The 27,253-nt window shown below is 34.0% G+C and overlaps 2 protein-coding genes and 2 long non-coding RNA genes across 7 annotated transcripts; 2 read left to right on the plus strand and 2 right to left on the minus strand.

Moving 5' to 3' along the window:
* The first annotated feature begins 6,507 nt into the window (after positions 1-6,507).
* On the plus strand, positions 6,508-10,309 carry LOC145062432 (uncharacterized). Of its 3 annotated transcripts, none has more exons than XR_013687557.1 (4): positions 6,508-7,611; positions 8,467-8,536; positions 8,855-8,999; positions 9,940-10,309. It is a non-coding gene; the product is annotated as an uncharacterized LOC145062432 (long non-coding RNA). The 3 variants fall into 3 exon arrangements; XR_013687559.1 differs by having other exon boundaries at positions 9,980-10,309; XR_013687558.1 differs by having other exon boundaries at positions 6,508-7,500.
* An 8,026-nt stretch (positions 10,310-18,335) lies between these two features.
* On the minus strand, positions 18,336-19,221 carry LOC145063802 (uncharacterized). Its single transcript, XM_079011384.1, has 3 exons — positions 19,026-19,221; positions 18,526-18,929; positions 18,336-18,413 (listed from the first exon to the last, which is right to left on the minus strand). Exons 1-3 carry the CDS (start codon positions 19,219-19,221, stop codon positions 18,336-18,338), a joined length of 678 nt encoding a protein of 225 aa, XP_078867510.1.
* A 2,281-nt stretch (positions 19,222-21,502) lies between these two features.
* Positions 21,503-22,568, plus strand: LOC145062213 (uncharacterized). The gene is made up of 2 exons (XR_013687483.1): positions 21,503-21,911; positions 22,086-22,568. It is a non-coding gene; the product is annotated as an uncharacterized LOC145062213 (long non-coding RNA).
* Positions 22,569-23,946: 1,378 nt separating this feature from the next.
* Positions 23,947-25,822, minus strand: LOC145062212 (uncharacterized). 2 transcript variants are annotated; one of them, XM_079009845.1, is made up of 6 exons: positions 25,751-25,822; positions 25,161-25,265; positions 24,966-25,055; positions 24,779-24,877; positions 24,479-24,661; positions 23,947-24,245 (listed from the first exon to the last, which is right to left on the minus strand). In XM_079009845.1, exons 2-6 carry the CDS (start codon positions 25,260-25,262, stop codon positions 24,183-24,185), a joined length of 537 nt encoding a protein of 178 aa, XP_078865971.1. In that variant the 5' UTR covers positions 25,263-25,265; positions 25,751-25,822; the 3' UTR covers positions 23,947-24,182. The 2 variants fall into 2 exon arrangements, with proteins under 2 accessions (XP_078865971.1, XP_078865970.1); XM_079009844.1 differs by lacking the exon at positions 25,751-25,822 and having other exon boundaries at positions 25,161-25,716.
* Between the last annotated feature and the right edge of the window lie 1,431 nt (positions 25,823-27,253).

Genomic DNA, 27,253 nt, shown 5'->3' on the forward strand with positions numbered 1-27,253 from the left:
CATGAGTGCTCAATTCCAAACTGAAATATAACATCACAATGATCAAAACATGCCAAAGAATCCTCCTCCCATAAGCTTCTTAGATTCTCCAAGACTCTCACCGATTCGAGTATAAATCTTGTGCTTTCAGTAGTACGATCCCGATACTACCTTCCACACCTATCCATACTTTCCTCAGTAATCCTCCCGAATCCTCTAAGTCACTTCCTCAAACCAGTGCACCAAAACTCACTAAACCGCACTACAAACCCACTGAAACATATCTTAGGCTCTCCTAGGTTCCCAAACTCACTCAATCCTCAACTCTTGAAGGACTCCCACCTAGCTTCTTCATGAATATAGTCACATGAAACAGATATCAGATAATCCTTCGAGTAAGAGACTCAACCCTAAAACGACTGGACTCAAACAACAGCTGCGCAATAGGGTCAAATCCATCACTCTAAGATTATTTAACTGGTGCCACAAGTGACTTAGCATATTCACCTAACAATCAATTAACATCACTAAGAATTCCACAAAGCATTAAGCAAACAACATTCAGACAACGAAAAAAAATATAACCAACACACACTAATCAAGTCATTTTATCCACTTATCAGAAGTTCATACTAGCATGCGATTCTAAAGCTCATATAATCATGCATATAAAGGCATATCTCCTATCATAAAATACTGAACAGATCCTTATCCCTAATCTAGCATGCAATTCTCATAATCATATCACATATCATAATAAACATGTATTGGTATTATGAGAACCACTTACTTGAGCTCGGCCGATTGCACGCATCTCACCCCTTTATTTGATTAGAAATTCCTCTTTTTTGTTTTTTAAATGTTTACTTTGTAAAAATCTTCACCAAATCCTCAGTTTGAGTTTAGGCACACCCGAAAGTATGCCCGAATCCCTCAAACCAAGGCTCTGATACCAACTTGTAACATCCCAAAAATCGAGGGAAAAAATTTTCATTTTTAAATATATATTTAGATTTAACATCCATTTACATTTATCCAATATTAAGGTATTCCAAATTAAAATAATTATCAGAGTAATTCCTAAAATCATAAGTTGCGGAAAAACATAGGTGTGCGCGCTGTGATCACGTCGACCTTCCCTTTCGAACCGGAAGCACCTGAAACCATAAACCACAAACTGTAAGCACAAAGCTTAGTGAGTTCCCCAAAATACCCCATACCATATATAAACATGAGTCAAACATATCAGACATATTCAATCAAACAATAAAAGTGCTATGTGTCAAACATAATCTTACCATTACGCCACGAGTCGCCGTGTGGTCTTCCTTTCCAGGCTGGGGGCCACAACCTTGGGTCTTACAGACAAGTACCAAGAGCCACCTCTGGGTCTTCCATGCAAGCATCACAAAGACAACTAACATATAATATATATTACTTAACTAATTAACTGCCAGAGTTCAGACTCTGGTCTTGCATACACTTTGCCAGGAGCTGCCTCCTGGTCTTTCATACAAACTGCCAAGCGTTACCCCAAGGTCTTACTACAATACATAAACCAAATGGGTCGACATTGGTGCCTTCGAACCATAGAACAGTAAGGAGAATCACCTCGAATGCAAAAGTTCACTGAAAGAAATCCCTAACTGCCGCCCTGACGATTCCTCCGGGCTATCAATTCCAAGATAACACCCAATTAGCAATTGGGTTCCAAACTATGATCCATAAACCATACTTGTGGTAAATGACTATTTTACCCCTAACCTAACTTGAACAAAAAATGAGGACCAAGTCTAAAAACCATAAAGGCCCAAAAGCAAAAGTTCCACAAAGGCCCACTAATGGCCCATTTTTCCAAATTGAGCCCAACCCATATGGGCCTTATCCTAAAGCCCAAAAATTCCCTTAGTCCAACAATTGATCTAATATGTCCCAAAAGGCCTGAAGCATCAAAGCCCAAATAGGTAGCCCAAAACCGAAATGACACCACAAGGCCCAATAAGGCCCAAATCAGCAAGACCCACATCCAAAGGTAAGTCCAAGCCCAATAACCAAAAACTCCACTGATCAGACGAACGCATGGCGTTCGTCGCCAGACAAATTGACGGGGACTCAAGACGGAATGCGTTGCGTTCCCAGGGGCTACGCACGACGTTGAAGGCTAAGTTACAAATTCTCATTCTAAGGAATGAATCCATTAAGTCCAACGTCTAGAACCCCATAATAGTCCCACAACAATGACTTAACCTATAAAGTCGAAGGATTTAAGCCTTTGCATGGCTTAAAGAAGCCCAACACCAAAGATGAACCTCAAAGGTCAAAATCACCCCAAAATGTCTTAAAAACTTCTTAATACCTTAAGACCTCAATCCAAACTTCCAGATCTGATTTCAAGGGACTTCGTAAGTCATAAAGTTTCCAAATTTATGACTTAACATAACTTAATGGGACCCAAATCAAAACCCTAAGTCCCAAACTTCATCAAACGACTACCAAATCATGCATGGAATGTTTATACGCATCAAGATCCAAACTTTATGACTCCATAACTTCAACGAGTACCAAATATGAAGCTCAAAGGTTCTGGAGTAACTTCTACTCACAAGAACCACCTCAAAGGGACCAAAACCATAACAAAATACCAGTTAGCTAGATCTACATGAAAGAGTTGTCAAGGTTGAGACTTTATACCTCCAAAAGATAGACCTGGGTGCACAAGGCCTGGATCCAAAAGCTCCAAGTCAAGCAATGACTCTTCAAGAAGTTCCTTCTTCTTCCTCAAGCACCAAAAACACACGTAGATCACCTTGAAGCTCAAGAATCACTCAAACGGAGGTTAGGGTTTCATTCTTAGGGTTAGAGCAAAGGGAGGCTGAAGGAAATGAGGGTTGGAGGTGAGTTAAGGTCTTTAAAGAGGGTCCAAGACCCTAATTTAGGGTTTTAATCTGGTTTGAAGAATGCAACGTGTTCTCTTGGGGAACGTACGACATTCCGAAATGCACACGCGTCCAAATTCCTGTGTACGCCATGCGTACCCGTATTGGCCCAACACCCCTCTAACTTCAAATGGTCATAACTTTTGCATCCCTTATCCGTTTTCGACATTCTTTATATACATGAAAAGGTAACGAGAATCCTTACACTTCTATAAAATTTATTTAGTCTGAAACCAACCGAAATTAAATCCAAAATTCATAAAAGACCAAATTATCAAATTACGATTATACCCTTGACCTCCGAAGACACAATCAAACACTTGGATCACTTAAACCATAACACCCACACCCGAGAAGGGCCAAGTTCTTCCTTCCCCAAGGCACTAAGCCTCATGACCACTGGAGATTGGGCCACAACCCCAAATAAAGAAGCAAACTGAAACCGAATGTTACAGATTTTGGTCCCTTTTCTTCATGCTTGGTGGGTTTTGGAAGGTGAAATCTCATAAAGCTTCAACTTTATGAATCTTCAGGCCATTGGGAGCATTTGACTTTTTGGATCTAAAGTAGACTTGAGTTTTGAGGTCATGCATGGAATCTTGGGCCTTTTTGCCCTAAAAATGGAAAGGACATGCATTGCACATACATGTCCCTAAAGCTATGATTTTTATGGTCCAGAAGGTGCTGGAAATCCTTTTCAAAACTTTGGAGAAGTAACTCTAAGGATTAAGTGCTCAATGAGTAGTATGTGTTTTATTCTTCCATTAAGGACTTAGGGCTTTAGATCTTGACTTATTAGCAAGGCCTAAAGGATAAAGTTGGAGTCTTTATCCATCTAGGTTATGGTTTGGACCTAGTTTGAGCTTAGGAACTTCTGGAACAGACTGGAAATCAGCTTAAGGAATTAAGTCATTCTGACTGATCCCCACGATGTGGTGGTTGGGGTGAGCACGCCTGTTTTGTCGTATTGCAACCACGGCGTGGCCATGGATGGGCATGACATGGCGGTCAACTGTAGGTTGACTTTGACCTAAGTTTGACTTAGGGTCGTTTTGGGTATTTTGATTAGTATTTTGAGCTTAAGTGATTGTGATTATATAGGTGGTTGGTCGAGTCAATATTTGGGATAGTGATCTGTGTAGCTATTTCTTCAAACTGTGAGGTGAGTTTTCCTCATTGTACTTATGGGTCGAAGACACCAATGTCGAGCTAAGTATCCTGCTATATAGGATGCTGTTATGCTAGTTATATGGTAGATTAGTAAATTTTTAGGATTACTTGTATTTGTTGGATATGTGTTTATGTTTATATGTTGTATATGTCAACATATTGTGGATGGGTTAAGGCGGTACTGCTTTGTATTGAAGGTTAAGATACCCGAGGCTAAGGATGAGCATTTGGACCGTAGAACCGACCGAAACCGGAATTGGTACCGAACCGGAATGGGATAGAACCGATCGGGCCGGGACCGGGACGATATTCTTGTGGATTTTTGGAACTGGAACCGGTAGAACCGACAAAAACCGGAACCGTATGTTGCTATTTCTTGAGGACTGGTTCCAACATTGAAGACACAACAAGAACCGGTAGGAACCGGGAACTGGTAGAACCGGCGGTCCGTTTCGGTTCTTAAATTCGGCCGACTTCAGTTCCTGGGCTGGGTCCGGTTCGGACCGTTTCCTGCTGGGTCGGTTCCTTAGCTCATCCCCACCCGAGGCGGTCCGGATAGTTTGTAGGCCCTACGAGGCGGTCCAATCAGGCTGAAGGCCTGTAGAGCGGTCCATATAGGTTGTAAGCCTGCGAGGTGGTCCAGTCAGGCTGAAGGCTCATACATGCATGCTACTTTTTGTTATGTTGTGTGATGGTGCTTTGGGGGAACTCACTATTCTTTAGCTTACAATTTCAGTTTATTGTTTTAGTTACTTAAGAGGATCAAGGGAAAGCGAAGGCGTGATTACGCACATCTTCCTGTTTTTATGATATTGAATGTTACCCCTGGCATTTGTATGTAAGACTAAGATTTGGCCCTCGGAACCGAAGGGAAAGACTATGATTTGGCCTATAGTATTATCTTCTTTCATGTGTGGTATTTGGTACTTGGGGAACTCAGTAAGCGTTATGCTTACAATTTGTGTTTATGGTTTCATGTACTTCTAGTTCAAAAAGAAAGGGTCCGACGTGATGCCACAACATCCTCCCCTCATGGTTTCTGCATTTGAAATAATTTGTATTATGATGATTTAGTACTATGATTTGTATAGGTTCCGAACAATTAATGAATGTTTTGAATGACTTTTAAATGAAAATTATATATATATATATATATATATATATATATATATATATATATATATATATATATATCAACGTCCCAAAATAAATCCAATTTCATGTGAATATGTGATTGTTATGTACCTAAGCTTAGTTATAAAACGTTTTAAACTACGTAGTTTTAAACAAAACAAATCTAATTTCATTTTCTCTTAATTTTGTTTTAATAGAATACCATTGAATTGCGTTAAATTATAGAATGAAAAAGATCAATTATAAAAATAATATTTTTTAACGAATATAACTCAAACGTTTTGTCCTTCAACTGAAAAACAATATCGAATTATTTGTGAAAAGTTAGATTAAGTTATTAAATGTCCTTCTTTTATCTTTTATTCTATTAGTTTTCATTTAAAATTTAGTAGGGTTGATTAAACGATTATGACTTTTAATGTTTTTAATTTCTTAGACACAATGAATAAAAGGAACTTAAATTCGATCGATTTAGTAAATTAATGATTAAAGAAGAAGAGTAAAAGAGATGTCATGATTAGTTTAGATATAAATGGATCAAAACTACATTGTTTTAAGGGTTCTATATGTAAGTCTAGGTGCATAACAATCACATAATCCCCTCTCTCTCTCTGTGTGTGTGTATATATATATATATATATATATATATATATATATAGGGTTAAGTTCAAATGAGAACACTATTTAATGTGAGAACGTGAGAACACTACTTAATGTGAGAACGTGAGAACACTATTTGATATGTATAGTATTGTAGTAATTATAATATGAATATATTCAATTTTATATTGCTATTCTACTATAAAATATATATATATATATATATATATATATATATATATATATATATATATATATATATAGTAATTTAGTAAATTCTAATGTGAATGTTAAATATGTAATTATTCATATATTCGGTGATGAATAATGTCATATCGTTGTATATATAAAATTCATGGTAGAATAATAACATAAAGTAGTGTTCTCACATTCTCACATTAAATAGTGTTCTCTTTTGAACTTAACCATATATATATATATATATATATATATATATATATAAGTAAATCACCTTCTCTAAAAGTTAAGGAAAGTGGGTTTCTAAGAATTAATGTGGATTTTCTTTGGATTTTTGAGGAATTTTGTTGGAATTTTGAGGTATTTTACCATATTCTCGTTTGGGTCGGGTCTATATGTTACTATATTTCTTAAATCTCGCACGTGTATCCCACCGTCTTAATCGTCCATCAAATTTTTAACACACGTATCCCATCATACGTCTTTTCCACCGCTTTCGATTCCTTCTTCAAGACTCCTCTTTTCTCTCTTTTTCTATACCTCACTGGTAATCGACTAGAATTTAGAGCTCAGGCGACATACCCTCCTTTGTGTTTCCTTTTTCTATTCGAAACGATTTCGGTTTATGATTTTTGAGTAGGTCACTTGCCCGACGACTTTAGTAAGCTCCATCTTTCACTCGAGCTGCTCCTCCCTCTCTCATTCCTTTTCTATTCATGTGAAATTGGGGATTTTTAGCATTTTTTTGTTATTGTTTCTCTATTTATTTCTTAATGAGCGAAGGTGGTTCAAAACATTGGATTTCTTCCTCTGATAATTCTCTCTTCCAGCGATATCCTCTATTGCTTGCTTATTCAGAATACAACCACAAATTAATCAGCCATGAAGTTCTTCCCAACTTGCTCGTCACTGCTTCTCCTCTTCTCTCTATCTATCTCCACACACACGACAGTAACCCTAACACTCACCTCTCTAACCCTAAAAAGTCGATAGTCAACTCTCTCGACCACCACCGCACCACATCCATAACTACCTGCCGTTCTCTCTCCTAGATACTACAATTAGAAAACTTCGATTTCTTTAGTTCTTCATCTATGAAACTGGTGTTTCTTTGCAACATGAAATTGTGGATGGTGTTGGTTCTAATGAGAAAAAACAAGAAACAAAGACCGATTTCCAAATGATCTCCGGTTTTGATTTTAGGGCTTTTTGGTTCTTGGCTACCGAGTAAAGGAAATAATTCTTCTTACAATTCCTATGTTTTTTTGTTCTTTTATGATGGGCACCGATTGAGGATTTTAGCATCTCATTTCTCTATTGTTGTTCTCCCCAATTAGGAATGCTCCCAAGTACATCGTCAAGATTTGATCAAAGGAAGGCTCCGTGCTTTTCTTTCCCTATTCATCGCCACTTCCAGCTAATTTGAAAGAACACCTGCCACCGACTATGATCAAGTTGCAGATTCGACATATTTGGCATTCTGGTTGGCATCCCATTTTCCTCTTTTCGTGTCTTCTTTCCTTTCTTAAAAGTACAATTGTGTCATGGATTCAAATACAGGAAGAGATGGGACCAAACGATTCTAATGTTGTATGTAAGTATTTACTTATTTACGATTTCGGTAATTCATTATTCAATCACTCCCCTCTCTAATTTAACATGTGATTCTCCTTTTGTGTTTTTTGGCACTATTAATTTGATTTAGGTTCAAGTTAGATCAAGCCAACAAATTATATTAGAAATGTTAAATTTCGAATGGTTGATTTCCACTCTCATGATGGATTTACAGTGTCTCATTTAACAATACCCTTCTATCTCCTTAACATTTTGTACGCGACCCCAACCTTCAGTTATTCATCCGTAATTCGTCTCACCCCCCTAATTCTCTAATAAGAATGTGACTCATCTAAATTCCAAAGTATTGTACTGAATGGGTCTTTTTGATCGATGCACGATAAGTTTCATACCTTGATTAGATATGGCCATATAGGTTTTTACGTATTTTGCAAAAAAATGATAATTAATTAGTAACCTTCTGTTGCAGTTGACATATAACCCTAACCATCATGAGAGTGACAATCTTTGTACTGGCATAGCTTCATATCCATTAATTGAGGAGAATGGAGATCAGGTAGAAGAGAATGGCCTTTAGTGTTTAAAGTCTAGCTTTTAACCTTCTTCCTCTTGCTCTCACTCAAACTCTACCATAGTTTCAGTTGAACTGTATACATTTCTCTTCTACCTATGTCAAGGTTCTTAATCCCCTTTTCTATCTCAAAATTTTTATATGGTAATATTTGTTTAACCGATTTCCATCCAATAATTATTTCTCCCTTCTATTTTGTAAAATTTGGTTAACAAATTCTTCCCCATCAGGCAGTGATTGTGGCCCATTCGTTTTGTGTTGCAAATTGTTGATTAATACTTTTGCTCAAAAACTTTTATTCAGGGGCTGAAGTCATTGATTTTGGGCTTCGTTCACCACTGTTTTCTACACTAGGGCAGATGATGGAGTTATTGTAAGTAAGAGTTTTGCTTTTATATATTTCAATTTTTTCCAAAACCAGAGAGCTGGGAAAAATCTTTTCTTAAATGGTCAAAAAAGTATAAAGCTTTAATCACTATAGAAAATGTTTTCTTAAATTTTCAAATAAGTATAAAGCTATCTGTATTTTGTCCACGAATTTAGTATAAGTATTGTTTGTCATAACTTCCAACTTTTGTGAAACAGAAGCTTGAATATCATTCTATACAATGCTATCTTATTTTATTTCCTGCCATTTTAAGGATTTTCATACTCTCCATTTAATTAGTTGTTTGCTATTTTACCCTTGTAGGTTGTTGACGTGAAGAAGAATGTAGGAACTATTCAGGGAGATGTTTATCCTGCTGCAGAACAACAAATGCTTATGCATCAAGGAGAAGTGCTTAAAGACAACAATGCGGCTAAAACTTCTATTGTTTCCATCATGTTTACCCAAGGTAAAATTAAATCCATTGTAAATTTGTAGAACCAATATTTTGATAGTATTTTTGCCTCCTTTTAAACTACTAAAACTATGGACCAAAAATGTAATTTACAAAAACAAACGGGAAGTGCACTATAATGAGTAGATAATCAATGTATAATGTCTTGATAAGAAAAGAGATTAAAATTACATTTTTGCAATGGAAAGAAATGGTATGATGTTCTAATAAAAAACAAATGAAAGTTTGTTGTTATTATCGAAAGAATTTATGGATGATATTGTTGTGTGATTGTAAAGTGTAGAGAAAAGGTCGTTAGTTTTGATTCCCAGTGATGTAGATCCAATTTTTTTCTAATTTATTGTTAATGAATTTTAGTTCTTAAATATAGTTGGCCACAATAATTTAGTTGTTACCTCCATATGCCATCCACTTATGATTTACAAAACCTCAATGACAGACTTTAATGCTGAAATCATTGACATACACAACTCTAGAAGATCCAAAAATGTCTCTTTGCTATTGTAAGATAGGCAATTTTTATATGCTTATGATGAAACTCACTGGTCAGATACAAAAAATGAAAAAAATTATGAAAAGCAAAATAACTCATGTATATGCAACCCCCAAATAAATAAATTGCAATTGTGTGTCGCAATCAAGTATTCATTACATTGTTCGATACTCACTTCATAGACCTATAGGGTACAAGGGTAAACTGGTCATTGGCTCATATTTAGACAATTGATTCATACCAAAATCAAAAAAAGCTTGAATAATAATTATGTCACATTTTAAAGTTGTTTCCTCATTCTACTTGTCAAGAGTTATATGACAACAGTTTCATTTGTGTCTATGTGAGTTATAATATAATGCATGTTTAATATATGTTTCATTTTTCACACTTCTTTTCTTGCTACATGTGCTAAATAAAATGTCATATTTATTTTCCTAGATGAATAGCCTTTTCTAATCGCAAAAGCAATAAACTTTAGATAGTACTGATCGATCCACAATAGAGAGGATACAGTAGCTGATGAAAGCCAACTATTACAAAGAAAGAAAAGGCATTACAGTGGATATACGCTTAGACCTAAAGATGATGTAAAGAAGAAACCTGATTAACATCTGATCTGCTACAAGAACCTCATACAGAGGATGTATTAAGAACACCAACTATTTTTCTTCAAATTTGTTTTTTAATAACAATAGCTTAGCATCTTAATTTGAACATACAGACCAAAGCTTCAAAATGTTATTTCTATGCATTATGTTTTGTTATTATCATGGTTTTTCATTAAACTATTCATTGTTGCTTGTGTACGAACCCCAATTACTGATGATTAGTTTCTTTAAACTGTCAACATTATTTTTCGCCAGAACTTTGTATAGTGTAAGCTAAGGTAATTGGAAGTTTAAAGTATGCTTGGAATGGATATTTTGTTAATTTGTGGACTAATTTATGATGATTTGTTAACATGTCGAAATGGGACAGGATAAATTCTAACAGCAAGGGTGCATGATGATAGGAATGGGAAAGAAATTCTTGATTAAATACAAGAAATAATAGTGTACTTTCAGTTATTTGTGTGTTAAGATATCGTAGTCTTATTTATTTCTATTAAGGCATTTTCCTTATTAATCCATTGTATTATGAGAGCTTAACATGTTTATAACATTGTACTTTCAACTTTTCTAGACTTTTTGGTCATGCTTAAGCTTCGCTTTAACTGTAGCTTGGGTCGTGCTTAGCACGGGCCGAAGACGTACCTAGTATATATATATATATATATATATATATATATATATATATATATATATATATATATATATATGAAGGTTCAATATAGAACTACTTTAAACTCATAGAACCATAAAACTACACTTACCACCCTGATTTATTATTTGAATGATCTAGATTAAAAAGATGATATTATTAATAAAAAATAATTTATAATGTATAAATAAAAAATTTTATTTTTGAATCCACTTTTAGTTTTCGCACAATATCCTAAAATCAAGAGCTATCTAATTGAAACAAAAGCATATTAACAAATTTCAAGTAAACAATATAAAGGTAATTATTGTGTTATATATTTTTTTGAGTATATATTTAAAAATAAAGCAAGCAACCACCCCTAACACCAACTCTTCTTTTCTAGCCACTCAATAGCCACATATCAAAACTATCCAATTGACCACACATTACGTATTTACATTACATGAACGATGAAACAAAAATCTCTTTAATGATAACTTATTTTGCCTAGAGAAAAACCCATTGCGATTTGCAAATAGGTCATGGGTCGAGCCATGGCTTTGGTTGGGTTGGAGGTCGGCTCCGAGCTGAGTGGCTCGACCAGTCTAGCTCTCATGACTGGAACTACCCGTGGCATCGTGACTCGTTCTAAACTCGTTATCAAGACCCAATCCATACACAAAGTCGATCACAAAGAGATGAGTCGTAGAGTTGTGCTAAGACTGATTACTAGTGGGCTAGCTTCGGCTTCTTTTGTTCAAATTGCAGATGTGAAAGTGAAACCTATTAAGGTGGGCCCACCTCCTGGTCTATCCACTGAACTATGTGAATCTCTGGCCACGTCATCTTATTCGTATTCTCTTTTCCCCATTTGTTTCATAGGTAAATCGTCATAGTTCAAGCACAATTGCAGATATAGGATGCTTGCTCTGAATAAGTGGTGTATACACAACATGTGTTTCTTTTCTTTTGTCTGAACATATATATCCATAAGTTACTATTTTATCCTTTTGTTTAAAATTTTTGCAAACAAACAAACATATTTTATTATAAATTAAAATTAAAATAACGTGTAAGTTTGATAACAATGTAATTATATTATCCAAATATAATTATATTTGATCGTAACATGGTTAGAAACTAAAACATGATTTAAAAATCAATATTACATTAAATAAAATCAAATATGCATGTGAATTTTCCCTAAACTTTGTCTGTATGATGCATTACTTTAAGCATAAGATATTTAAGAGTTTTGCACCAAATGCTTTATAATGCAGAAATGATTACACATTTTTCATATTTATAAATTTGTCTGTATGATGCATTACTTTAAGCACAGATATTTGCTCTGTTTGAGCACAACACTTCTATAAAAAGAAGAGACAATATGTTAAACAGAATATAGGCCAGTGAAAAGACAAAACTAACCTCCAAAACGGTTGAATTCAAGCTCAAACTCTCGTAATCTGACACCTGGCGTTTCAGGAGTTGCTTTATTTCATCTAAGTGCTTGTCTTCCTCGACTTGCAGTACGTGGTTGAGCCCATGATCTTACCAGTCACGATTTGCCTCTGTTTATCCAAAGGAACATCATAACCAGGTCGATTTTTCTGCAATTACATCGTCAGCTCACATTAGTAACTGAAATGATAAACCCTAAATGAGACTTATGAACAGAAAACGTGAATAACTCAAAAGCATTGTGCGAAGAAAAGTTCTTAATCAAATGTAACCATTCTAACTTCATCAATTATAAATGAGTGGCACCTAATTGTGGACGATTGCTGGACGATTACATTCACACATTTCAGAAATTAACGAACATGAACTCAAATTTAGATTATTGAGAAACTTACATTTACAGGGGGCTTGTTTTGGTTCTCAGAACTCATTGGGTTTTTGTCTATCTCCGATACCAGTTGAATAATCAATGAGAGCTTTTTGTTGTAGCCTTGAAATCTGCACTAATATTTGGTGTTTAAACGGAAGCCATTTTGGGGAAAAGAAAATTAACTGAAATTTCAAAGATCGGTTTGGGGAAAAATAAAACGTTACAATTTGAAATTTTGAATTTGAGATTATACCGAAATAATCCAACTTCTTATTGAAAATATGGGATTTTTATCTATTTATGTACATGATCTTGCATTCTATAAATTTATAAATTTATATTATTTTAGATTACGAAAATAAACTTACAAACTAAATAAGTAAATATGCAACAAACTAATAATAATCCTTATTTGAAAAACAAACTCCATTGCATACCCGCCAATTTTGGAGAGTGGAGACGAAAATTACAGGATCCAGTTTTAAATCACAAATCCCATTCCTCTACTATAACATACCTGCATATTTATTATTTTGTAGGGTTAAATACACTAAATAGCATCCTACTTTTTTTTTTTTGAAAGATCTACCAATGTCATTTAATTAGAAATGTAATTTTCGTTGTAGGTTTTTTAAAGTATTATGTACTAATTACAATGCTCTAAATGGTTACACTTTCTAAAATACAATGCTATAAAACAACTATAAAACTTGTGATATGATGCATTTTGTAGGCAGCAGGAAGGAAGCAATGACTAAGTACATATTTTTTTTTATTTTTTTTTGAGTAGCAAAATTATTTTACCCTGGTCAAGACTTAAAATGAAATTTGGATACAAATGATCCATGCTAACACATATGGAATCACAAGGGATTAGAAACAAAGAGTTGTAATTGAATACAAAATAGGGAAAATGACTTAGGAGGGTAACTACCTCTTATCGGTGTTCACATATTGACAACTTCTTTTTTGTACATAATAAATCAACTAACTTGTTTTAATTGTTTAAATTACACCAATATTACCGGCTAATACCTGTTTTAATCGGTAACTCAAAGGGAAAATGACTTAGGAGGGTAACTACCTCTTATCCGTGTTCACATATTGACAACTTCTTATTTTTTGTATATAAGAAAGCAACTAACTTGTTTTAACTATGTAACATCCCAAAAATCATGACCAAAAATTTCGTTTTTAATTTAATACTAAAACCATAATTGTCAAACCATTAATTTAATACTCCGGCATCGGGCCTCGCCCGGCATCAGGCTCCGCCTGGCATCGAGCCCCGCTCGGTATACAGATCTGTCTCTCTTAGGCCACGCCTGTCTCCGGGCCCCGCCCGCTAAACACATATAATCATATAACATGCTAACACATAAAGAAACACACTCTACTGTATCCCTGTCCTAAGAAACATACTCTACTAATAATGAGATACGGAACTTTGTCCGTACTCAGCTAGTTCCAGCCAGGGCTTCAGCAATGCAAAGTGAATCTCCTCACCGTGTGAATGGGTCTAAGACCATAATGTCAGCTCATGTAGTCTATGAGTAGGAAGAACTGAGGGTTAGCCCTAGGCATTATATGCTAGTATGTTATTCCAGACCAAGATCTGATGGCGGGCGGGTGCCCGAGGAATGTTTGCATGTTAGATTATACTTGTTGTCTGTGTGATACTTGTATGTGTCTGGTAAAGAGGTGAGTGTGGGTAAGGTCCCGTATCTCATCACTAGCTGAGTGCGAACGATGTTTCGTATCTCATTGTTAGCAGATTATGTTTCTTAGAACAGGGATACTATATAGTATGTTTCTTTATATGTTAGCATGTTATATGATTGTATGTGTTTAGCGGGCGGGGCCCCGATGCCGGAGTATTAAATTAATGGTTTGACAATTATGGTTTTAGTATTAAATTAAAAATGAAATTTTTGGTCATGATTTTAGGTATGTTACACAGTTAAAACAAGTTAGTTGTTTTCTTATGTACAAAAAATAAGAAGTGTCAATTATGGTTTTAGTATTAAATTAAAAATGAAATTTTTGGTCATGATTTTAGGTATGTTACACAGTTAAAACAAGTTAGTTGTTTTCTTATGTACAAAAAATAAGAAGTGTCAATATGTGAACACGGATAAGAGGTAGTTACCCTCCTAAGTCATTTTCCCTTTGAGTTACCGGTTAAACCAGGTATTAGTCAGTAATATTAATGTAATTTAAACAGTTAAAACAAGTTAGTTGCTTTATTATGTACAAAAAAGAAGAAGTTGCTAATATGTGAACACAGATAAGAGGTAGTTACCCCCCTAAGTCATTTTCCCTACAAAATATGTCATTTTTATAATCTATTTAAAGAGAAATAAAATTATAAATTTTGATATATTCTTTTTTAATATTTATAGATTAAGATAATCTATCAATTTAAAACCACATATTTCTTTCTTTCAATTTCATTCCATTCTTTATACCTTCTCTTCGTTTTTAAATCCCATTCCATTTTACTCCATTCTCTCTGCATTCTAATTCAAAATTTTGAAATAGATGTCATTCCTAGCTAGTTATATCTCTAAAATGGTCTGAAATTGAAGAAGTGGCGTTGGCTCGAGCATACATGGATAATTTCGATAATAAGCACATGAGTCAACATAGATCATCATATTTTTGGCGATCAGTTCTAGATCATTTTAAGCAACAACTTGGGGGGTTCGGATCATTCAACCCATCATTTTTTTTCAAAATGGAAAGATATACATGGAAAAGTGAAAGAGTTTACACCTTATTCCCGAGTTCAATTTAACGAGAGAAATGAAAGGAAATGGGTGGAAATGAGAAGAAAATAAAAGAAATTGATGTTCCCGAGTTTCATTAAAGGAGAGAAGTGGAAGGAAATGAGAGGATCACTTTCCCTCCTAACTTTTCTTCTGAATTTGGGAGGATTTGGAAAGAAAGAACAAATTGATTCATTTTCCTTCCGCTTCTCTCCAACTCGGGAACACAAAAGAAAATTTTGTTTTCTTTTTCTTTCTCTTCTTTTCTCTCATGACTTTCTTTTCTTTTCTCTTCTTTTCTTTTGTTAAACTCGGGAACGAGGCGTTAATGTTATTTTCACTCAGAAATACTTGTGAACGTGGAGTTTCTAAAAAAGAAGTTTTAAACACAACAAAAAATGAGTATTGCAAAACACCATAATGAAAGATTTTGGACACAAGACGACGTGAAATATTTTAAAAATTACATGTCTTTTTTTAGAATATAAGTATTTCTTTTCGTCTTCATTTGTCGTTTGTAGTATGGTTTTTTAGTTATTTCCTTTGTTGTTTTAGTATGATTTAATTTATGTTATTGTAGTGTTGTTTTAATTTATATTATTGTAGTGTGGTTTTTAATTAAATGTTACTATTAATATTGTTATATATATATATATATATATATATAATATATATATATATATATATATATATTTGGTTTTCAAGATTAAAAATTTATAAAAATGTTATGTTGTATTTAATTTTGTATTTCCTATTTTAAATTAATTAAAAATAGTGATGTACCAAATGGGTTGAATGAATTGGAAAAATATTGTTTCCATGTAGCGTGGATAGAGAAAAATAGAAAAAAAAAAAAAAGAAAAAAAAATGTTATGAAGTCCAGATGACACTAAATTGAATGGGTTGAATTGTTTGCACTCCTACCAACTTAACTTAAGTATTACACTTTTACCTTTTACTCCATTTTGATGTAATGAAAAATTATTCCATTTTGAGTAAAAAAATAGAGGTCATGGTAGAACACATTTTTACTAATCAAATTATATTAGAGTGAAGTACACTATTTTGTCCATCCTCACAACAAAAAGGGCCTTGGTAGAACACATTTTCTTTTACATTTTTGGTTGATCCAAAAATTGCACTTTTGGTTCCAAATAGTTTCTTCTTGCAAATTTGGAAAACATGCACTCAATTTTATAGTTTAATGAGACTGCATGAGGAGACTTACAAATCTAACCTACTCCTAAACTACACCTTAAATCTACATATGTCCACGACGGGACTTGAACCCTCAACTTCAAGGAAGGAGAGCAACACCAGATACTGTTGGAATAGAAGCTCTTTAATAACTCATATGTATTCATTATAATCCATACTAAGCTAGTAAGCTTGATTCGTACAAATGCTAAATAAGAATTTGAGTCTCTTTAGTTTTTTCAATATCACTTTTTTGTATCGTTGAATCATGTGCTTCTTGTTAAATTAAGTGAAAATAAATGGATATCAAATATTTTTTTTCCAAGCCGATATAAACATTCTATTAAGACAAAACATTGTTCCAAAACCATTAATAATAAAAATCCTTTCCATCTTCGCTCACTTGCTTGAAATTCATTAGAGTATAATAATGTAGTTTATTTTTGCTTGTCTGCATCATCTCTTGAACCCTATGATAACACCATACAAAAATGTCAAAATGCAACAAAAGAGTTTCGTGTTTCAGCCAATTTAAATGAAATGATGTTAAGATCAACAAATAAAAACTGCTTTTGTAACAATCATGCAGGTCTCATGACAGTGAAAGTAAAAAAAATGGAGACAAAAGACTTACCTTAGCATCAGCAATATGAGCCTCATAAACGAGACACAGTTTCTCCAATGTTATGTTGTACTTTGATATCATATTTTTCTCCTTTTCTAGGTTTTTGTTTGCACTTTCAAGTTTGATGTTACGCTCTTGCAAAATCTTATTCTGATTTTCTAATGTTTCCACCTGAAAAAAAATAATTGGAAAAACAACTATCTGAAATCAATCCCACATTTTGTAGTTAATTTTATTGCATGGTTGTGGATTATCCTGTTTATATTACCTTCTGATGGGCCCTTCCAAGCTCATCCCTTAAAGAATCTAGCTTCTTTTCTAAAACGATTCTACCCTTCGTTTCTTTCTTAAGACGTTCAAGGGCAGTAGCTAACTGTTGTTGGGGATTTGGAATTTCGGGGATCCTTAGCTATAAAAAATAAAAGGAAGTGCGAATGAATGCTAATTGGCACCCAACACTACATTCTAACAAATACTCAAGATAATACTACAGATTAACAGGTGATTAACAAGACAAACTAACCATCATCGGCTTTTCAAAATCCTTGTTGAATAGGGACATTAGTGCTTCCCTGCACCTACCTGCAGACGTTGAAGTTAATATATATGAAGTGATGGGCTCTATAGCGTGCATTAATTAGCAATAAAATCCGTGATAAATTATAGCACAAATGACTTAAACACTTTATAGCATCCGAACGTTATCGATCTAAATCCATAGAAATCATACCTTCGTAATGGGATGGAGGAAGAATCGCCGGAAACAGGAATTTCATTTCACAAATGTCGGGCTTGGATGAGAAGGAAAGGGAAAGCGGGAAGCAGAAATAAGACCATAAAGTGTGGGCAACTAGATGCAACACCATTTTGGTGCCACATCATCAAGGGTGTTATAACACCAAGTGAGGAAATGGGCAACATGTTATATCTTGTTATGACACAAACTTTTTTTTCATTTTATAATTTATTTTATTTATTTCGATTTTTTTTTAAATTGAGACAAATATTTTTTAAATTAAAAATAAATAAAACATAATGTTTAAAAAGTATAAAAAACAATTAAAAATTTCTAAAAATTAAAATTAACATAAAGACTAAATTACACATAATATCCAAAAACAAAAAAAAAAATAACATCCAAATTCAAAAAAAAAAAAAAAATACAACGCTATTCGTTATCGTTATTGTTACCATAGAAGATATGATTCGCCAAGTCCTCTCGAAGTTGTCTGTGTTTATTTGTGTCCTGAATGTCAACAACGCGATGCAAATAATCTGTTATTCCTGGTTGAAACTGAACGTGTTTGGGCTCCGTTGGGATATAGTGTGCAATATTTCGCCCTTTTATTTTCTACTACCATGTTATGCATTATGATACATGCATACATGATATATTGTAAAGTTTCTAAATCCAATGGTCGTGCTGCATGTTCGACTATATGCCACTTCGCCTTCAGCACTCTAAAAGCACGTTCCACATCCTTACGTGCTCCTTCTTGTCTTCTCTTAAAAAATTTATCTCGTTCTTCAACCGGGTGGCGGAATGCCTTCACGAATGTGGAATACTGAGGATATATTCCATCTGTAAGGTAATACCCATATTTGTATTCGTTTCCATTCACCGTGAAAGGAGCATCCGGGGCTTTTCCATTCAAAAGATCGTCGAATATTGGCAACTGATCAAGCACGTTGACGTCGTTGTTGCAACCCGCAACCCCAAAAAATGCATGCCAAATCCATAAATCTTGAGAAGCGACAGCCTCTAACACCAAAGAAGGTGATCCGTGATGACCACTTGCGTATTGCCCTTTCCATGCTACCGGACAATTTTTCCATTTCTAGTGTGTGCAATCAATGCTTCCGATCATTCCGGAAAACCCATGGCGTTCTTCATGCGCCGCATACAATTCTTGCAAATCATGCAACGAAGGTTTCCGCAAATACACGTCACCAAAAGTTTCAACAACACCCCTTGACAATGTATACAAACTCTCTCTTGCGGTTCTTTCGGACATTCTCATATAGTCATCCATGGTGTCGGGTGACTCCCCCATAGCCATCAAACGAACGGCCGCAACACATTTCTGCAACGTTGTAAACCCGCGTCTACCTCTAGCATCATATCCTAATTGAAAAAATTCGTACATAAACATAAATTAACTACAGTTTAAAAATATATTGCATATGTTATAAAATTAAAGAAACATGTAGTACATTTTTATTTATTTTGTATAAAAATATAGTAAAGAAATGATACCGGCTTTCCAAGGCGTTGACGATTCGTAAGAACACATCCCTATTCAAACGAAATCTTCTTTTGAAGTCCTTCGCCCCGTATACACAATTATCCGCAAAGTAATCACGATATAGATGTTCGTGTCCTTCCTCGCGATTTCTGTTTAACATCGCACGTCTTGTTAGTAGCGGGGTTGGGTCTGGTTGTAGCAGGTCGGTAGTGTAATAATGATACATCATCCTAAAGAAAATATCGTCATCTGAATCATCGGACGAGTCGAAAGAATCCATATTTTTTTTGAAGATAATTGAAAGTATGTAGAGAGGAGAAGAGAAAGTGTGAAAATTTTAAAATAAAATAGGAGGTATTTATAGGATAATAAATTGTTTTTTTTAATAATTAATTTTTTTTAAAGCGTTGCACTCAAACGGTCAAAAGATCCGTTTCTTCCCGTCGCCACGCCAACGAGATGCGCCTTCAACGAGTTGCAACGAGCAGGGGGGGCGGTGTTCCCCCCGTTACGCAGCCGTTGCGGTCGAGCCACGTCAGCCTCGTTGCTTCTCGTTGGTCCCATACCGAACACTCTAAGAAACCTCAGGCAAACAAAACGTTTCATCTCCACTGAACTACCTAACTTCTCGTTCCCTATAATAAATTAAATATTATCTATATGATTCTCAAAAAAAAATTACGCTCCAAAATCCAAATATATATATGACGAATTAAAATACGATGAATACATAATCTGCAATAAAAGAATAGATAAATAACTTCAAATTTATTGAATACATAATCTGCAATAAAAGAATAGATAATAAACTTCAAATTTATGTTTATAAATAAAAAACAAATAACCAAAAACTAAATAATGTTGAGATTGTAAAGTCGTATTTTTACAAGATCCAACTATAAATAATACAAACTCATGATAACAACCATAATTATATTTTAATGATATGTTGTTAATTATTATCGTTTCGATTATTGCTAAAACTAGATGTGAGATCCATGTATTATATAGTTTATTTAAAAGAAAAAACTAAATATAAAATTCTAAATATTTGAAAAGTTTGAATTTATAAGAAAAAATTAAGAAAATATTGAATTATAAAAATAAAATATATTTTTTCTTTTAAATTTAATCAAATAATATTCCCTAATAACTAAAGATCTTTTTGTCACATGTTTCATTCTCATTTATTTTACCACATGTAATTTTGTGGTTATTTTAACTTAATTTTTATTTCACATATCATTTTATGGTTTTTTTTTTCATTTTATTGAATTCCAGATAGCATTTATAAGAAAAGTTTGAATTTGTAAGAAAAGTAAGAAAATGTTGAATTATAAAAATAAAGTGTTTTTTTCTTTTAAATTTAATCAAATAATTTAGATAAATAAATAAATAAAATTAATGAATATTTAATTTAGTAATTTTAAAATTAGAAAGAAAATTCATTAATGAAATTGATATGCATTTATTATTGTATTTAAATGCTATCTGGAATTTAATAAAATGAAAAAACCATAAAATGACATGTGAAATAAAAATTAAGCTATAATAACCACAAAATCACATGTGGTAAAATAAATGAGAATGAGACATGTGGCAAAAAAAGATCTTTATTCATTAGGAGGATATTAGTGAATGGAAATTGTTTTCCTTTTTTTAATGTAAATTGTTAAAATATGCTCAAATCAAAATATGTATATTTTAAAATACAAATCAAAATAACTTAGATAAGGTTGGTCCATCAATGTTATTTCATTATTTTCTCTTTTTTGGTTTTAATTTTAACAGCTTAGGAATCTTTTTCTAATTTTCTACCACCACCAACATAATCTAATGATGATCATTTTTACTATAACACTTCCACGCCGCTCCCGAGTTCAACTTAAGGAGAGAAAAGAAAGGAAACAGACAGAAATGAGAGAAAAGTAAGAGAGATTGATGCTCCTGAGTTTCATTAAAGGAAGGGAGTGGAAGGAAATGGAATGATCATTTTCCCTCCTAACTTTCCTTCCGATTTGAGAGGATTTGAAAAAAAGAATAAAATATTTAACTTTCCTTCCATTTTTTGCCGACTCGGTAGAAAAAAAAAAAGAAAAATTTGTTTTCCTTTCTTTTCTTTTCTCTTCTCTTCTCTTCTCTTCTCTTCTCTTCTCTTCTCTTCTTTGCTTTAACTAGTGTTCAAGATGGATTACATCTAGGTCCGGATCTTAGGCTAAGAGGAGAACACAGCCCCTTAGCATTCGCTAGGGGGCTCGCCAAGGAGAAGACGCTACAGAGGTAGCGAGAGGAGAGAAGTGGGAGCTTGGCTGTGATCGGAGAAAGCCTGGAGCCCTAGATTCGCCATTTTCTCAGCCACCCGCCTCCGGTTTCAACATTGATCGATTGGAGCCCTAAATACCTTACCTTTGTCATTTGTGATCTGGATGTTTAAAGGCGAAGATGATTAATTGTTCATTGAGCACATAAAGCAACCTTCTGATCTGAACTTTAAAAAGGTATGAATTGTTGTTGGTTTTACAAAATTCAAGTTTTGACTATAGTTTGTGTTTGTTCTTGCCTTCTTCATCACCACAACGTTTCTACCTTCCTCTGGTGACCCCAATTGCTAATTTTTTTTTTTTACTCCAAGGATCCAACTGTTTAATCTTTCAATGTTCTTCATTTTTAAGATGAAAAACAGAAACATAAATGGGATCATTGAAATTGTAAATGGAATTGGTGGTTTGAGTTTCTTCTTCCCCCTCGATGACTGAACTGTATTTTGCTCTTCAATTTGGAGATGGAAAACTGAAACGAAAGTGGCAAAGGGCACTAGACAGACTTTTTTTTTCTGGTTCTGATCATCTTGGAGTGAATAAAAATGAAGATGGACAACAGAGGCTATATATGTCAATATGCCCACCAAGTGTTTGGTAAAATGCCTAATTGACAAAATCATTCCCAACACTTTTAAATGGTATAGATTGAAGTTCCTCTCCAATCCATTGTAAAGTTTTATTATGTTGAGAACCATTCTCAATTTGTAAAGTTTTATTATGTTTTCCAGTCTCAAGTCTCCATTTAATGTTTTTCTTCTTGGGTCAAAACAAACATGAGCTGATGTTCTTTTCTTCATAAAGAAATTTCAAATCCAAAATTGGTGGTGTGAGTAATTGGATTGTTTTGTGAGTAACTGGATTGTTTCAGGTTTTTTTATGGTTGGACATTTTTACCCTTGTTATAGTTGGACAGTTTTAACGTTTTTATTATGGTTCATTTGATTAGTATGGAATGGAATCAAGATTAGAATGAAATCAAGAATAGAATGTAATTTAATAGTTTGTAACATCAAGATTAGAACAAGAATGGAATGGAATGAAGATTGGAATGGAATCAATAAGAGAACATGAATAACAGCTGCACAATGACAGAAAAGAGAAATGCTGGACAGGAACAGGAATGGAATCAAGTGGAGATTGGAATGGAATCAATATTAGAACAAGAAATTGAGTATAACATGTTTTTGTCCAAACCAAACAAAACTAAACAAAAACAAACATAAATTGAACCAAATAAAAGAAACAAAGTCGACTCAAACAAACACATACAGGTTGAATTTTTGCCCAAATCAAACAAACAGAACCAAATTAAACAAACACAAGAAAGATAACCAAAAGGTAATTACTTTATGTGATATTAAATAAATCAAAAAAAGTTTGTGTAATATTAAAAAAATGTTTGTCTATTAAAATAAAATAATTAAAATAAATTAAAAAAAAGAAAGAAAAAAATGGAGTGCTAGGAGTGTTACCACTCCCTACTAAATGTCAAGATACTAAATGTCAAGATTAGGTGTTAAATGGAGAAAAATGAGGTGTCACTCAAAACGCTGACATGGCAAGGTGTCAAGAGTGTTATTACTCCCCTTAGTCTTATAGCCTTATAAGCTTGAAACTTATGACGGCTTGTTATTCAATATATTGGTTTTTTGCACTCGTATAATTTTTCCATAAAAACCAAACTAAAATCACTTGTTGTCATTATGCAAATTTACTTGTATATATTAGAGTATGATTATGATTATTATTTCTTAAGTTTACCTTTATTTATATTGAGGATAAAAATTCCATTGTTATAGTTTTTCTTCGGCGAATAAGATGATGAATAATTTTCATCCGTAGAGTTTCCTTTTAACTATTTTTTTTCTTCAAAAAAATCATGTTACAAAGAATATATAATATATGTAGTTGGGAAAATGACTTATCGAGGATAGTCACTTCTAAATTTTGTTTATATTTTGTAACTTGGGAGGGTAAACAAGTTTTTTTTTTATTGTATTACTTTTTTAAGTTTTTTATACAAACTTCACCAATAAACTAAGATTAATATCAAATTTAGCCAACAATTTCTTTTTTACAATTTCTATAACATTTTTTTACACTTGGTCACCTATGTGCTCTTACATATTTATTTTTATGCATGTTTTTATTTAATATTTTTCGTTTTCATAAATTAATGGTTTCTCTTCTTGTTAAATCAAGAGAAAATATCTCCATGTCAAATATTTATTTTTTTCCCAGTCGATATAAAAGGAAACAGTATGTGTATGAATGCCTATAGGAGCAAAGCTAGTAAAACATAAATTCTTTTTCCAAGTTGTACATTTGCTCAGAGTATAAGATAGTGTTTTAGCGCTACTCTGCTCACAAAATCAAGATAAAACATTTGCTCCAAAACCATAAATCACCAAAATCCCTACCATTTTTGCTTACTTTCTTCAGTTATCCTTAGAGTATATCTGCATCCCTCAATGCAGTTCCTTTTTGCTTGACAACATCATCTCTTGAATTCTATGATAACACCATAAAAATTGTCAGAATGCAAAAGCAAAGTTTTATGTTTCAGTCAAATTTAATGAAATCATGTTATGATCAACAAATATATACTGCTTTTGTATCAATCATAGCAAGTTTCATGACATTTGTCTAACAACATAAAAGCTAAAAAGTCATGGGTAATGTTAAATTTGATATAATGATATGTAAAAGTAAAAAAAAAAAAAAAATGGAGACAAAAGACTTACCTTAGCATCAGCAATCTGAGCCTCATAAATGAGACACGGTTTCTCCAATGTCATGCTGTACTTTAATATCATATCTTTCTCCCTTTCTAGGTTTTTGTTTGCATTAGTAGCTCTTTCAAGTTGATCTTCAAGTTTGATGTTATGCTTTTGCAACGTTTTATTTTGATCTTCTAATGTTTCCACCTGAATAATCAATAATGAAGAAATTCAATATCTGAATTCTGAAATCAGAAACACATTTTGTAGTTTTATTTTTATAGTTGTATGGTTGTGTTTTCTCTTATTTATATTACTAATTACCTTCTTATTCGCAGTCAATGCATTCTGTTGGACCCTTTCAAGCTCCTCCTTTAAAGAATCTTGATTCTTTTCTAAAGTCTTAAGACATTCAAGGGCATCCTAATAATGTATGCAAAAGAAATTCAAGATAAGAAACAATTAGAGAATGTAATTAGATAACACGGAATTGTTAGATCAAAAGCCTTACTAGCTTCTGTGACCTTTCAGCTGCCAAACTTTCTGTGGTAATAGCTATCTGTAGTTGGAGCGATGTTATTTTCATTTTTTGGAATTTCTCCTATAAAAGAAGTGTGAATGAAATCATGAATGATAATGGGAAGATTAGATGCTAACAGAAAACACGAGATAACAGATTAATGGGTGAATAACAATACGAACTAACCTTCATCTGCTTACTCAAATCCTCGTTGATTGGATTTGGGGAAGGTGATAGATTGCCTCCACCCGCAGGCGTTGAAGCGATCGTACTACGAGTGTACATCATCAACTGCTCAATTTTGGGAATTAATGTGAGTTGGATTTGGGGAAAACGAGGTTAATTTGAGGTTAGGGTTAGACACAGACACGGAGAGAGACGACTGGAACGGGAATAAAATGCAAAAATCAGCATTCCAAACGCTAATCATTCAAGGCCAAAACGAGAGCGTGGAAATATGTGAAGTGAATAAGAATGCAATCGGAAAGCAACACTAGTTCTCTTCAACATAGCTTCAAAATATGAATCATAAATCTGATTTACATACCGATATCAAAACTGGATAGACTATGCCAGTTTTGAAATCGATCGTTAAGAAGGCATTGATTATCATTTGCAAATCCAAATACGCATTTACCTAAAGGAAATGTCAACAGTATAAACCCTGATTTCGATCAGCGATTTTAAAACGAAACGTTTACTGCAAACCATGCTACGTATAGAACAGAAAATCCAAAATATATCAACAACTAGATATATGAATGATACATCCATACCTGTTATGGTATGGCGAGAAGTGGAGGAGGAGAATGATACTATGACAGTGAGTGGAAACAATACTATTTGAACTGTGAATTGGGAGGGAAACTTTTTTTTTTTTTTTTTTGACAAAATTGTAAAAATGGTTTTCTGTTTATCAAAAATTTGTGATTTTTGGTGCAACAAGTTTTGATGTTATACCATTAGTCCATCTTTGAGACATGCAAGGGCATAAAGTTGCCAACTTTATGCCTTAGGACATCTTTTCAGACTTAGATCTAACTTTTGGTCGTGATGGAATCGAGTATTAAGCACTTAATGGAAAAAGTGATTAAGTTGTTTGTACGTTGGGCGTAACCAGCTGTACGCGGCGCGTAGTGCCCAAACCTTCAGTACGTTGTGCGTACCAGGGTGGTACGTTGGGCGTACGCAGCTCAGTTGGGCCCTAAGCTGTTTTGGGCCTTTGGGCCTTCGGGCTTCATTTGGTTGCTGGGCTTGATTGGATTCTGTGAGTTATAGGCCTTTTTACCTGATTGGGCCATGGACTTATTGATTGGGCCTTATTGGGCCAAGGGGCCCATTAAGGATATTGGACTTGGACTTTGGGGCTCATTTGCAAGAAAAAGGTAATTGGGCCTTGGGGGTAGACTTTGAAGATTGGGCCTCTATTTGGGTAATTAAGGCCCTATTATTGATTGTATTATGATTGTTATTATTCAGCTCGGGAGGCTGCGAATTACTAGGAGGGTAGTATTCGTATTCATCGGACGAAGGTGAGTCTTCTCACCATACCTATGGGTGTACGACACCAAGGTCGGCCCATTATGTGTACGTGTTGTATGTGTGTTATTCATTTATGAATTGTTATGTTATGTGATATTATACTGGTATGGAAGACCCCGGGGGGAGCCCGTGGCATTGGATATAAGACCATGTGAGGTAGCCCATGACATTCCTAGGTAAAGACCATGTGGGGTAGCCCATGTCATTGGATGTAAGGTCATGTGGGGTAGCCCATGGCAGTCCTAGGTAAAGACCATGTGGGGTAGCCCATGGCATTCTTATTGATTGTATTGCATGGTCTCTGTGGCATGTTTGTAGCTTTAATTAGCTATCAGGATATGTGTATGTGTTTGCGTGTGGTATGCTCTAGGAAACTCACTAAGCATTTCGCTTATAGGTTGTTGATTTGTTTCAGGTACTTCTGAGCCCAAGGGAAAAGGCCCGACATGATGACGTAGCGCACACTCTATCTCTCTTTTAATGTATTTGGGACCCTCTGATGTTTTAAAAAGGAAAACTAAGATGTAATGAATATTAATTTGAAAACATATGTTTGGGAATCTGTGGTTTATGAGATTGTTTTGATTAACTCAAAAGTGAAAAAAAAAATTGTAAAAATTGGGTCATTACAAGTTGGTATCAGAGCCTTAGTTTGAGGGATCCGGGCACATCCTCGGGTGTGACAGGACTCAAACTAAGGAGGTGATAAAATGTTTCCAAAAGTAACCAAAAAGGAA

This window comes from Lactuca serriola, chromosome 7, assembly GCF_051521515.1.
Source record: "Lactuca serriola cultivar US96UC23 chromosome 7, Lser_US96UC23_V15, whole genome shotgun sequence".
NCBI lineage: Eukaryota > Viridiplantae > Streptophyta > Magnoliopsida > Asterales > Asteraceae > Lactuca > Lactuca serriola.

What these genes read in the sequence shown, in the direction of transcription:
- LOC145062212 (XM_079009845.1), bottom strand. Translation starts at nt 25,262, where the DNA reads ATGATGTACACTCGTAGTACGATCGCTTCAACGCCTGCGGGTGGAGGC. An exon ending in ATTTGAGTAAGCAGATGAAG is followed by an intron (nt 25,056 to 25,160) that starts GTTAGTTCGTAT and finishes CTTCTTTTATAG; the next exon opens with GAGAAATTCCAAAAAATGAA. An exon ending in CATTGACTGCGAATAAGAAG is followed by an intron (nt 24,662 to 24,778) that starts GTAATTAGTAAT and finishes TTGATTATTCAG; the next exon opens with GTGGAAACATTAGAAGATCA.
- LOC145063802 (XM_079011384.1), bottom strand. Translation starts at nt 19,221, where the DNA reads ATGGGGGAGTCACCCGACACCATGGATGACTATATGAGAATGTCCGAA. An exon ending in GTTTTCCGGAATGATCGGAA is followed by an intron (nt 18,930 to 19,025) that starts GCATTGATTGCA and finishes CTTTGGTGTTAG; the next exon opens with AGGCTGTCGCTTCTCAAGAT. An exon ending in GTATCATAATGCATAACATG is followed by an intron (nt 18,414 to 18,525) that starts GTAGTAGAAAAT and finishes GTTGACATTCAG; the next exon opens with GACACAAATAAACACAGACA.